The sequence below is a fragment of the Perissodus microlepis genome, chromosome 7 (genome assembly GCF_051167445.1).
Source record: "Perissodus microlepis isolate ML-2025 ecotype Zambia chromosome 7, ASM5116744v1, whole genome shotgun sequence".
NCBI lineage: Eukaryota > Metazoa > Chordata > Actinopteri > Cichliformes > Cichlidae > Perissodus > Perissodus microlepis.
Genome location: NC_140467.1, coordinates 5677574 through 5688838, shown reverse-complemented (window position 1 = coordinate 5688838; position 11265 = coordinate 5677574). Strand labels below are relative to the sequence as shown.

The following is an 11265-nucleotide window of genomic DNA, read 5'->3' as shown; positions in this document are numbered from 1 at the left end:
AGTCGCCTGAAGGCGCTTCATATTGTAAGGTAGACCCTACAATAATACATACAGGGGAAAACAACAACAACAACCACATGACTCCCTATGAGTAAGCACTTTGGTGACAGTGGGAAGGAAAAACTCCCTTTTAACAGGAAGAAACCTCCGGCAGAACCAGGCTCAGGGAGGAGCAGCCAGTTGGGGTGAGAGAATGAAGACAGGATGAAAGCCATGCTGTGGAGCCAGAGATTAATAACAAGTGTGATTCAGCAGAGAGGCCTATTAACACATACTGAAAAGGAAATACTCATTGCATCATGGGAATCCCCCAGCAATCCCCCAGTTCATGTAATAGTCTGAGTTATTACATGAATACTGTATTTGAGTAAAGATTTAAGAATGAATTATATTTTTTATTAAATACACAACAGAAACATACAAAATAGGAATATTTAGTTTTAAAATTTTACTTTTTTTTCTTTAATAACATCTCAACAGCAGTGCAGAGTAGGAGCTCAGAAACTAGCACAGAGGAGCATGAAGGAAAGCATAATGCTTACAGTGTAGATTTTAAACAGATTTCTTCTGAAAACAGTGTGTTAAAAAATCTATGGGGATTGCCTGAGGTCTGATTTTAGGTGGTAGAACTGTATACCATAAAGCAGCTCTCTTTCAATATAACCCTAACCCGAATTTGAAGTCCACTACAATATGCAAGGGAGAGAAATTAAGTTATAGAGAGAGGACACGAGCATCCAGGGAGGAGAGATCTGTAGCAGGGGAATGATAGAAGGGGCAATGAGGTGATACCTCTATTATTTGGCACAATTTGTAGTTCAAATGTAATTTGTAGTTCAGATGTCCAAATGCTAAATAAACAAATAAACCAAGGCAGCTGGTTTTATAGTAACAGCTTTAGAGTAGTAGTCTATTTGAGGTCTTCATTTTTAATCAGAAAATTATGATTAGAAAAATACAGAATGACATTTTAGATGGACACAGTGTAGTCTGGCAGTAATAAACCACAAGACATTTCAAGAAAAACGCTGTTTTAGATTTAACAGTACTTAATTTCAGTAGTTTAAAGTTCACATCATCTTAAGTGGCATGAGGTCAACGAGAGGTCAAGTGCTTTGCGTCCCTTTTTAAAACTGATTTCTTTATTTTTATTGATTCATGCCTATGCGCTCCACAGTAAAGGTGATATTTTAAGTTCACTTGCACAAATTCATAACAGTATAGAGGGGTACACCTGCAATAACACCAAGAGGGTCTGTGCCGGATTGTATTGAAACGCCAAACTCTGTCGCCCCCTAGTGATAACTCCAATTTACACAAAATCAGCTGTTACGTAATGCAATGTGCGTAATCCTGATTTTCTACTCCATGTCAAGGGGTTATGTGTATCCTGGCTGTGAATAATCCTACAACGCTCTGACAGTCTAAGACTGATTACAAGAAAACTCCAAAACCGAAAAGTCTGATAACATCTTGGAAAGAGAGAACATGTTACAGTTTAAAAATGGGTTAATTCATCAAAGTAACATTGTTTCACTTTAACAGATGACTACAACTAATTAATCGATGAATAAATATGGGTGGGCGGAGGGGGGGTAATGTCATCTAATCGGGGGTCGTTCACAATCACAATGCTTTAACTCGCTATGATATTATGTCATTTGTTAGGGAGTCCTCAACTCTCCCGTCGTAAATAATTGAGAGTTTATCCCCGTCGTCCTCCTCCTCCACCTCCTCGTCACCGTCAGATCAGGCTGTCATGCTGCATCCTTGGTACGTGCTCAGCCACACTCGGCTAATGGCAACACTGTACACAAGCGAGTCGAGTTCAACCACTTCACATCGTAGGGGTAGGGGCGTCTTTTATCAAACTAGCCTAAAGTACAGATATGCCACCTCCAATGGCAGCTGTCGCATCACATGATGTCTATTTAAGGGCAAAGAAACCTGTTCGGCATTGATGCTCGCAATAAATAATCGAGCAGGGCAGGAAACTGTTAACAACATAATGGTTCATTCCTAATGTACGACGTGCAAAACTGAACGCGCCGCACCCCAACTATAACAGGAGAACTCATCCGAACGGTGCTCTTCTAAAACCCCGCCTCTCCCAGGCTGTGATTGGTCAATTATCCGTAAAAGGTGGGCCATTCAACCCCAGCGCGGGAGCCCGTTGGCTGAGCGTGATGTCAACTTCTTCCTAATTTGAATAACCAGGTCGGGTTGCAGATGCAGAGGAGTGGGCAGGGTAGGGGTAGTGCAAGTGAATTGAACTTCTGCGTCGGTGTAGGCTACACTATATTCTTAAATGCACCCAACTTTAATCATGCTCTGAGATTTATAATAGAGGAAAAAACTAGCTGGATGTTCGGATTATGAGCAGACTGCGATCTACGCGGAAAACTTCAAGATTTTTCCTAAAAACATATTCCAAAAAGAAAACTTGGGACTGGTAAGTAGCTCTGCTTTATCTGCCACTATTCTTTATTCTCTCTATATGGTGTGGGAAACAGGCCACATATATCCTGCATGTCGTTAGATGTTCTATTTGGTTACAACAGCGTAAGATTGTGTTTAGGGTCGCCAAGTGTTCACGTGTGATTATATGTTAATTAGGAACTTTTTTTTAATGCCAATTGAAAATGAAAGCATTATTATATATTTCCGTAATCCATAAATCGTGGGCAGGAAGCTAAGTGTAATGTCTTATTCTGGAAGAGACTAGTTTCCAGGAAACCATAGAAGATTCCATGATGATAATTTCATTATGGTGTCGTTTTACGTGTGTAATAACTTTAAATAATTCAGCTGTTTATGACACAGCGTTTGTCTGTATTACTCCACAGATTGTGCGCGCTTAGAGGCCAAAATCTGCAGTCTAAAAGCAGGTAAGCCACTGACTAACGCACATTGTGCCAGTTTCCAGTTCCACTGTGCGTGTGACAGCGGCTAACCTGGTTTTGGGAACACCTCTCATATTTTTGACTCGTCTGAGACCCAGCCAGAGCCGGATTAGACAGACACCTGTTTACAAGCAGCCCTTGATCGTGGCCCCGTGAGCACCGCCTGGACATAAATGCTCTCCCAGTGGTCTCCATGTGTACCGTAACCTACTTCCTACTATGTTCATACAGTACCTTATTTAGGACCTCCTCTTTAATGCCATCATTTGAGACTCCTGGTGAGTGTTTCGTTTCTGTTTCATCTGTTCACTGGTTACCAATTTGAGGTCAGGGGGCCTCCAGAGGGTTCTTCCAAGAGGTTCCTTTGGGCCCATAAGGAAAAGATGAACAGTGCTATAAAGAAACTCGGTTTCAGGACAGAATGGATAATATTATGCAATATTATGATAATATTATGCATAGTAATCAGACTATAACCATATATAGAATAACTATATTCTATATAATGACACAACCTTACCGTGTAAGAAAATACATACGGATTGCAGCAATACAGTATGTACAATGTATGCTTGTAAGTAACCAAAGTAAAGTTTGTGCTCAAATCAACTGTCTGTGTGTTGTGCCCTGTAGTGAATTTCTTGGTGTGAGGATGTTTTATCCCCATCAGTGCATAATGACTCACGGTGACACAAAGGAATAGATAAGTGCAGTATGTCAGACTCATTAACTCATGGCCTCATTCATCATCATAACGTGTGGACGTGCAGATGCTCACTCCCATTCCAAGGAAGTTCTTTCCCAGGCAACCAGTGCCTGATGCACATGGTGAGCTGATGAGTTTTTATATCTGAAAGCAATCAAATTTTAAGCTTTGCAGCACCTTTTATGCGCATTTGTTTGATGAGAAAAGATTTTGTCAGCGCGTCGTCCTAAAACATAGTCGTAATCTGTTAATGTGCCCTTATGAGATTGGAGCCCTCAGGGTTTAGATATGAAATGGGTGGATGCCTCATTTTGCACGTGGGATGTCTGGGGTGTGGGAACATGCGTAACATTATCCTGTGATAATCTTTTTTTAAAAAGAAAAAAAAAAGTGAAGGGTCCTCAAGTAACAACTTTTCTTTTTTACATAATTTGAAGAGATCAGAATATTACTGTTAATATAGTGAAAGGAAACTATAAAGGTTCCTTTAGGAAAAGGGCACATTTGTAATTCCTCCTGTGTCCACAGGTTGGCATCAGTGTCACATGAGGCTTGTGCTTGTCCAGACACCGGGACCTAAACAAGGATTTGAAGCTTATCTAACCCTTACAAAGCCAGACAGCTCTAAATCTTCTCAGGATAATCCAGTTCCACATAATTGATCATAATATCAAAACTGGCAGTCTCATCTAATTTTCCATAATTCACAAGTCATTAAAATTGGCACAAAGCAGAAAAGGCAGATGGAAAAAAAATAAATCAATGTTTTTGATGGATGGACACAGTTTCTAATAGACACACCTAAATGGACAGACAGAAGAAAAATATTTACTCTCCCTGTAATTATACCTGCTGAGTATCAGTACATGCGAGTATTTATAGACGTCCACAGGGTTTCAGGTGGGGGTTAGTCGGAGAGAGAGGAAGGCTCGCGTCACTCAGTGTGTGACAGCCAGAATATTTACCCTCCAGAGTAAACAAAACCGGAAAGGGGTGGAGCAAAAATGTGTCGTGCCTTTTTCCACAGGGTGATTCTTATTGCAAATTACATAACAATCAAACTACAAATTGCATAATAATTTAGCACGTGTGTAATTTAACGACACAAGACACTCGATGCACCTGACCTTGTTGTAGTGAAGCAATGGCATCTCCTCTAGTGGAAAGAAAAGAAAAGCCAAATGATTAAACCGACATCATCAGTGTCAAAGGAACGCCAACATTATTTACAGCTAAACAGATCATAGAGCAATGCTCCTGTTCCTGTTTTTATTTTCATATAGATGCACTGTGTGACTGCATCCATAACAGGAACAGCTGTGATGCATAGACAAGCAAGGATGCGCTTTGTGAACTTTGGAAATTATTGTGTACTCTCACATCATGTACTGTACCACCCGCTATGAGGAAAACATGCATATTTCAGTACATATAATATATTCATAATGCATTTCGCATGCTGTGTGCCACTGTCCTTTTTAGAAAGTGGATTCCTAATGGACTGCACCATTTAAAGAAATATGTCTGTAATAAAATTTGAACAGGAGTGTAGCAAAAACCAGTCAGACAATAAAAGTTTATCTAAAACACTGTGGACATTTTATTATATTTAAATACATAGTTATTGCAATAATTTCTCTAGGTCAAAGGTTCCTAATTATTTTACATTTCATACAGATACTCTGCAGTGTTTACAGTAGGAAAACTCTGTAAATATATTTGTCTTATTTATATACATATATATATATCATGGTATATTGAAAAAATAAATGAGCGTTACAAAGGAAAGGGTTAAATAAGAGGTGATGGTGACAGAACAGTGAACAACTTTTCCTTGGCCCTGCGGTCCATGTTTTATCTCCATGACGAGTCTCGGGATGTCAGGACTGCAAGACACAAAAATATATGGGGATGATGATCCCTTTGTATTGAGGGAAAGAAAAAAATAACACTTTTCAGCTAAGACACAACACGAGAGATTTGGGTCAATCAAGACATTCACATAACCCTATGAGAAACACAGATAGACCCAAACCCAGTCATTGGGTTAATGCCTGCTCCCACAAGGCTTGAGCACCATGACTGTAGTTTTGCAGTCAGATGAGTATTATTGAACACACGCAGTTTCAAGCTGTGTCTATAACAAGCACTGGGATGCAGTCTGTTTCCAAAGGAGAGAGAATTGATATAGCCCCAAAAAGAAAACCGCATCACACAGCAGAAGGTAAAGAGAGTGCACACTTCAACACACGTCACTTTGACCTGTCAGCAAACAGACACATACAAAGATAATATAATGAGATATTACGTGCTAAGACACAATAAATATTGATTTAAGGTGGTTTGCAGGATCACTTATGGATGATAGCTCCCATTGTTTGTTTGATTGATGATTGTTATTGGAACCTACGTATGTGAACTAAGCTGATCCTAAATCTACAGCACACCGAGGTACAGTGCAAATTGTGACAGGTCAAATGTTAAGTGTGACGAAAGCAAAGGAACCAGGCGGATTCATTCCAGTGGAGGAAAAGAAAAGCATCTTAACAAACCCTGGTCCTGTGGCACTACTTTTGAAATGAATCTCTTCTTTTAGCATGGAGTTTGGCAAAAATGGACTTGCGAGAGATACAAGCTCACCAAATACGATTCACTGTCTCCAGAAAGAGAGCAGGAAGATACCATTTCTTTGCAGGCACACAGGGACCAAGGCTTCACATGGGAAGAGAATGGGACAGTGCAATATATTTTGCAGAGCCCTCGTAAAAGGCTCTTGCTCTTTGGTCAAGCATCACCAAAGTACAAGGCATTGTATAGATACACCCCTCTTATAAATAGTATCCATACATAAAAGGCAAACTGAAATTACATTGGTGGCATGTATTTTCATGTCAAGAGTAAAAAAAAAACAAAAAAAAACAACAACAAACACAATCAGAATGCCTGCCACAGTAATTCCCAGTGCGATTGCTGTGTTACATGGAAATACTTTGAAAAGCAGCTGTTGATAGTCAATTATTGACTTGAGGGTGGAAAGGCCACTCTGTTATTACAGAGGAGGGGAAAAGGGTTAGCAGCAAATCCCTAAACGCATTAAAGGATAACAAAAGCAGCTACTGTTAGTACAGAAGCATATAGTAAGATGCGGAGAACAAGGAGTAAGGGAAATTGACAGAGTAAACAGACCCACAAAAGTTAAAGCATACAGGAATATGTGACAAATTGGATGGACTTCTAAGAATACTGTAAAAAAGCTGAGGACAAGAATCTGCAGAAGACTGAAAATTAGCCATAGAGGTCTTTATGTCTTTAAATGTAGAGCAGAGGAAAGCTGCTGGGAAGCAGCAGGGACAGCCACCATAGGGATGCTTCGACTACCCAACACCATAAACGACAGCTGTAGCCCGAAACCCAATCAAGCTGGGGTAGAAAATATGGCAGGGGTGAGGGGCTCTGGGACCAAGGAATGGACAGAGCAGGGCAGGAGAGGAGCAGGGCTGTGGACTTGAGAAGCAGCAGGGTCTCACACATACACACCCTCAGGGTTGAGGCTGGACACTAGAGGGTTTTGAAGGTTGCGTGGATGTCCCAGGAACTGCTTTGCAGTAGGACGAGGTGGAGATTCAAATGGAGTTACACCCTGATCTGAGTTAAAAGAAGAAATATCTTTAGATGACACAAATCAGGTATACCATAACATAATATTAATATTTGAGGGATTGTTTTGTTTCCTTACTTCCATCCCTGTATCCATCCTGTAGAAATTGCTCCAGTTGCTCCTGAAGCTCTGTGCGTGAGTTGGTTTGAACAGGCAGGACACCCGCCTGTTGAATAAACTGCTGCAGGTTACACTGCCTCAGCTCCTTATTCAGTTCCTCCAGCTCATCCTGTTTGTCCTGAGATGGGAAGAATGTGGATCAGTGAGAGAAATCTAAGACAAGTATTTTACCTGTAAAGGAAAGTGGGTGCAGCATATAAAACTATTACACATTTTTAAGTATGGATGCATATTTAAGGATGTTTAGTAGTGGGTATACATCCCGTCTGCACAATTGCAGGGACAATTTATCACTGCATTTATAAATGAACGTTTTTTGCTTTCACCACAAGGGGGCACTAGACTCTAAAAGTCTCCCTTCCAGTCACTGATTAAGATTACTGCCCATCACGTCACCACTAGACAGTTTCAGCTGCAATGAATAATCAAATCACCACAAGTGCCATGAGACTTTTTCTGATTCAGCCAGATTTAAGCAGCCTGATGCAAACTTATAAATAGACACAGGCCAATGCTCATTTGCTTTTTCCCTTTAAATCTGTCTTCAGATGCCTGGTGGAAAGACACATCAGCTACAATTACTGAAAAGCTGGTGTTCAAGAACATTGTGAAGCAGTGGCATCACCTTTAGGCCCGCAGACTGAACTCAGGTGCACACAAACAAGCCAGTAAGTGTGTGTATCTGAGTAATTGATGTTGGACCACAACATTCTGGTGAGGCAGTTCATACCTGCAGGTCTTCCTCCATTAGTCTGATGACAGGAACACTGTGCTCATCACCACCAACACTTTAAAGACTCAGCTGGCTGCCTCAACCGATCAGCTGACATAGACCCTTTCCATTACTACGAACGGAGGTTTATTATACCCTGTCAGGTTAATATTTCATTTACAGGAAATACTGGTTTCTCATTCCCTCCATACAATTACTGTCTGGGTGGCAAAATGCCTTTGGGGCTACTTTTGGATTATAAGCACTCACAGTGCTGTTGGTTACCTGTTATGACCCGGTGTTTTTATACAGCCATGTACAATCCCCCCCAAAAAAACCTGACATCTCTGCAAAATGTTTCATGACAAATGCATCCTCATTAGCATGAGTGACGATATATTTTGATATTTATTGTGGCCTACAGGACAAAGAATGGGACACTCTGGGCTTTCAGTGCAGGAGGATTTGAAAAACTGAACTATCACTATCATAGAGGAAACACAAGTTTCACTTCAAACTGATGAAGCCACATCTAAGACAACCAAAAGCAAACTGACTTTCTAAACTACAACACGCTGAGGCTGAGAAATAGATCCAATAAAAGAGGCTTTTGTTCTACAAATCAAATCTTTTTAATCTTTTTTTAAATCTATAAACAATACAATATGCAGATATCAGCCGACATAATATAAACACAGTCAGTAACCACGTATTTAGAAAGTGCGATACATAAAGCTTAACTGCTAAACCAGTTAAGCTAGGTTGTAAATAGCTCATGACAATGAAGCACTTTCAGACATGGTAGAATATGAGCATTCAGCAATCATATTACTGCAGTTTCATCAATATGCACCAGGCTTCGTGACGTACTGTTTATTGGAGTGTATAACATGAATACTGTTTTGAGTAATACAAAAAAGGGTATGGACTGCACCCCTGAAATGACAACAGAAGGGCTTGTGTGGATTTACAGCCCTTTTTCTAAAGCACAGACCTCTCTCCTTACCTGCAACAGAGACTCTGCTTTCTCCAGAGCCTTGTCAGTCTCAGATAGCTGTTCCTCTAGCTCTGTCCCATGTCTCTCTTGACTTTGTAACTCTTCCCTTACAGCGTCAAATGACTCCTCAGGTCCTGTGGCTTTCCCTTGTGTCTGGGTTTCCCGCTGGATCTCTTCCTCCAGCTGAGCAGAGTGAACTGAGAATTCATGGAGCCGCCGTCCACAGTCATCTAGCTTTGTATGGAGCTCTCCAAGCTTCCTTCGCATTCCTCGCTCGCTTTCTACCTCGGCTTTTAGCTCCTCCTCCCAGTACTGCTCATGTGCAAGCTCTGCCTGGTTCCTTCGCATTGCTTGCTCCAAAGCGTCCATCTCGTCTTGCAAACGAGCATCAGAAACAGGTGAGGAACATGGAGATGGGTAGGGACGCTCCCAGGTGTGTGACTCTCTCTCTAGGGCTTCTAGCTGGGCCTCAATGGCCCTTAGTCTCTCCTGTTGCTGAAGAACTTTCCTGAATACCTCATCTTTTGAAGAGCCTATAGGTAGTGAGGGAGAAGGGGATGACATATGAGGGGACAGAGGGCTGGATGAAGGAGAGGGGGAGGCTCTTTGCTCTGGAGAGTCCCGTGGAGACCTCTTAAATTGTTTGGCCTTGGTCTTAGGAGAGGTGGAAGGCCCCAAGTTAAAGGTCAGGGCTTTTTTAGGCTGGCTACGTTTCAAAGGCTCTGGTTCAGGATGCTTAGGCAATGGAAGGGGATTAGGTCTCTCTTGTTTTGAGCCAGGTCCATCACTGCTGCTGGGGCCAGTGCGACGTAGAAAGAACTGAACTTCATTGCCATGTTGGCCCAACTTTGCGAGAGACTCCAGAGGCCTCTCTGTGGCCAGCAGCTGCCTTTCTGTGTCCCTTAGACGCTGAATAAGAACATAACGGCCTGTCTGACCTGTGACAAAGACAGAAAAAATAAGGAGTGACTATAAAAAACCTCCTACCCCAAATATTTCCATACAAAGAAGTAGCACACCAATATTTTTATTCCTAAAAAATGATATACATCAGTCAAATTTTTTGTATTCTTAGTTGCTTCTCTCTTTTAGTTTTAATAAAACTGTGGAGTTATGTCCTCGTACCAATTCTAAATAATGAACAAATGACATCAGATGCATTATGACGATGCTGATACGTCTAAATCTCTGCCTCTGTGGACTGGAATAAAAGGCAGCTGCGTAAGAGCCACACAACATGTGAAAAATGTTCAAATAAACTGAAGTTTCCACAAGGACCTTGAAATTAGGACAAACCCTCCCTAATGACTTGGCAAGCAGCTTGCTCATAGAAGGAGGAGAGCGCTAAAACTGGAGTTCTGTTCAATCCTACCGCAGCGTATAGCTCAAATAAAGCCGGAGGATATAGGGACAGAGTGCCGGCTCAAATTCAAACTGACCTGCTGACAATCCAGCAGCGTACTTGATTTGGGTCAGTGGAGAGCAAAAAGGTTAATAAAGAACAGGATGAGGGCAATTCTGCGATGCTTCAGTACACTTGTTTGTGTATGCATAAAAATCTAAATGCCAAGCTTTTATCTAAGCAGGCTTAAAGATAAGCTGGTGTCATGAAATGATGACAAAGTTTGAGGTACTTACCAATGGCCTGTGCTAGAGCAATGACCACATCCTGACAGGAAGTCTCCTCGGACAGACCGCAGACAACCCGCACTACTCCATCCACCCACACTTTGAGCTCCATCTGGGACTGATAGGGTAGGGTGAAGGGTAAGAAAGTCTTCAGAGCAGATCAGTTCAGCTTGGCTTTCCTCAGCTTACCACTGCATGGCACTAACTCTGTGAAAAAAAAAATTAAACAGCAGAGAAGAAAGTAAGAGGTGTGCTACTGTAACAAAGTTTCCTCAAAGTAACAAGAATACCCAGCAAACAAAAACGTGAGCTCAATGTGCTTATGTAATCCAACACCAACACATGGGACACAACTTGTTGATAACCTAAACATGATGCATTGAAAGCGTTGATGTACAGTACATATTGCCCTCACTTACTGTACGTTTTGTAGAAATACCAGTTTATACAACAAACAGCACTGACATCCAAAATCTGCTGTGCTGAGACATGAATCATGGAATTAGAAAAGACTGGCAGCTGATGGGTATAGCATTGTGG

The 11265-nt window shown here is 41.4% G+C and overlaps 1 protein-coding gene and 1 long non-coding RNA gene across 5 annotated transcripts in view; one reads left to right on the top strand and one right to left on the bottom strand.

The window, feature by feature from the left end:
• Positions 1 to 2231: 2231 nt before the first annotated feature.
• On the top strand, positions 2232 to 3512 carry LOC146382378 (uncharacterized). The gene is made up of 2 exons (XR_014800640.1): positions 2232 to 2452; positions 2847 to 3512. It is a non-coding gene; the product is annotated as an uncharacterized LOC146382378 (long non-coding RNA).
• A 1667-nt stretch (positions 3513 to 5179) lies between these two features.
• Positions 5180 to 11265, bottom strand: part of rassf7a (Ras association domain family member 7a) — a 43913-nt gene continuing 37827 nt past the window's right edge. For all 4 annotated transcript variants that reach the window (XM_084932989.1, XM_084932991.1, XM_084932990.1 and 1 more), the window contains 5 exons: positions 10735 to 10932; positions 9106 to 10034; positions 7346 to 7505; positions 7147 to 7254; positions 5180 to 5495 (listed from right to left, as the gene is read on the bottom strand). In XM_084932989.1, the coding sequence (XP_084789115.1) occupies positions 5464 to 5495; positions 7147 to 7254; positions 7346 to 7505; positions 9106 to 10034; positions 10735 to 10837 (1332 nt within the window). In that variant the 5' untranslated portion in view covers positions 10838 to 10932 and the 3' untranslated portion in view covers positions 5180 to 5463. The remainder of the gene's footprint in view (positions 5496 to 7146; positions 7255 to 7345; positions 7506 to 9105; positions 10035 to 10734; positions 10933 to 11265) is intronic.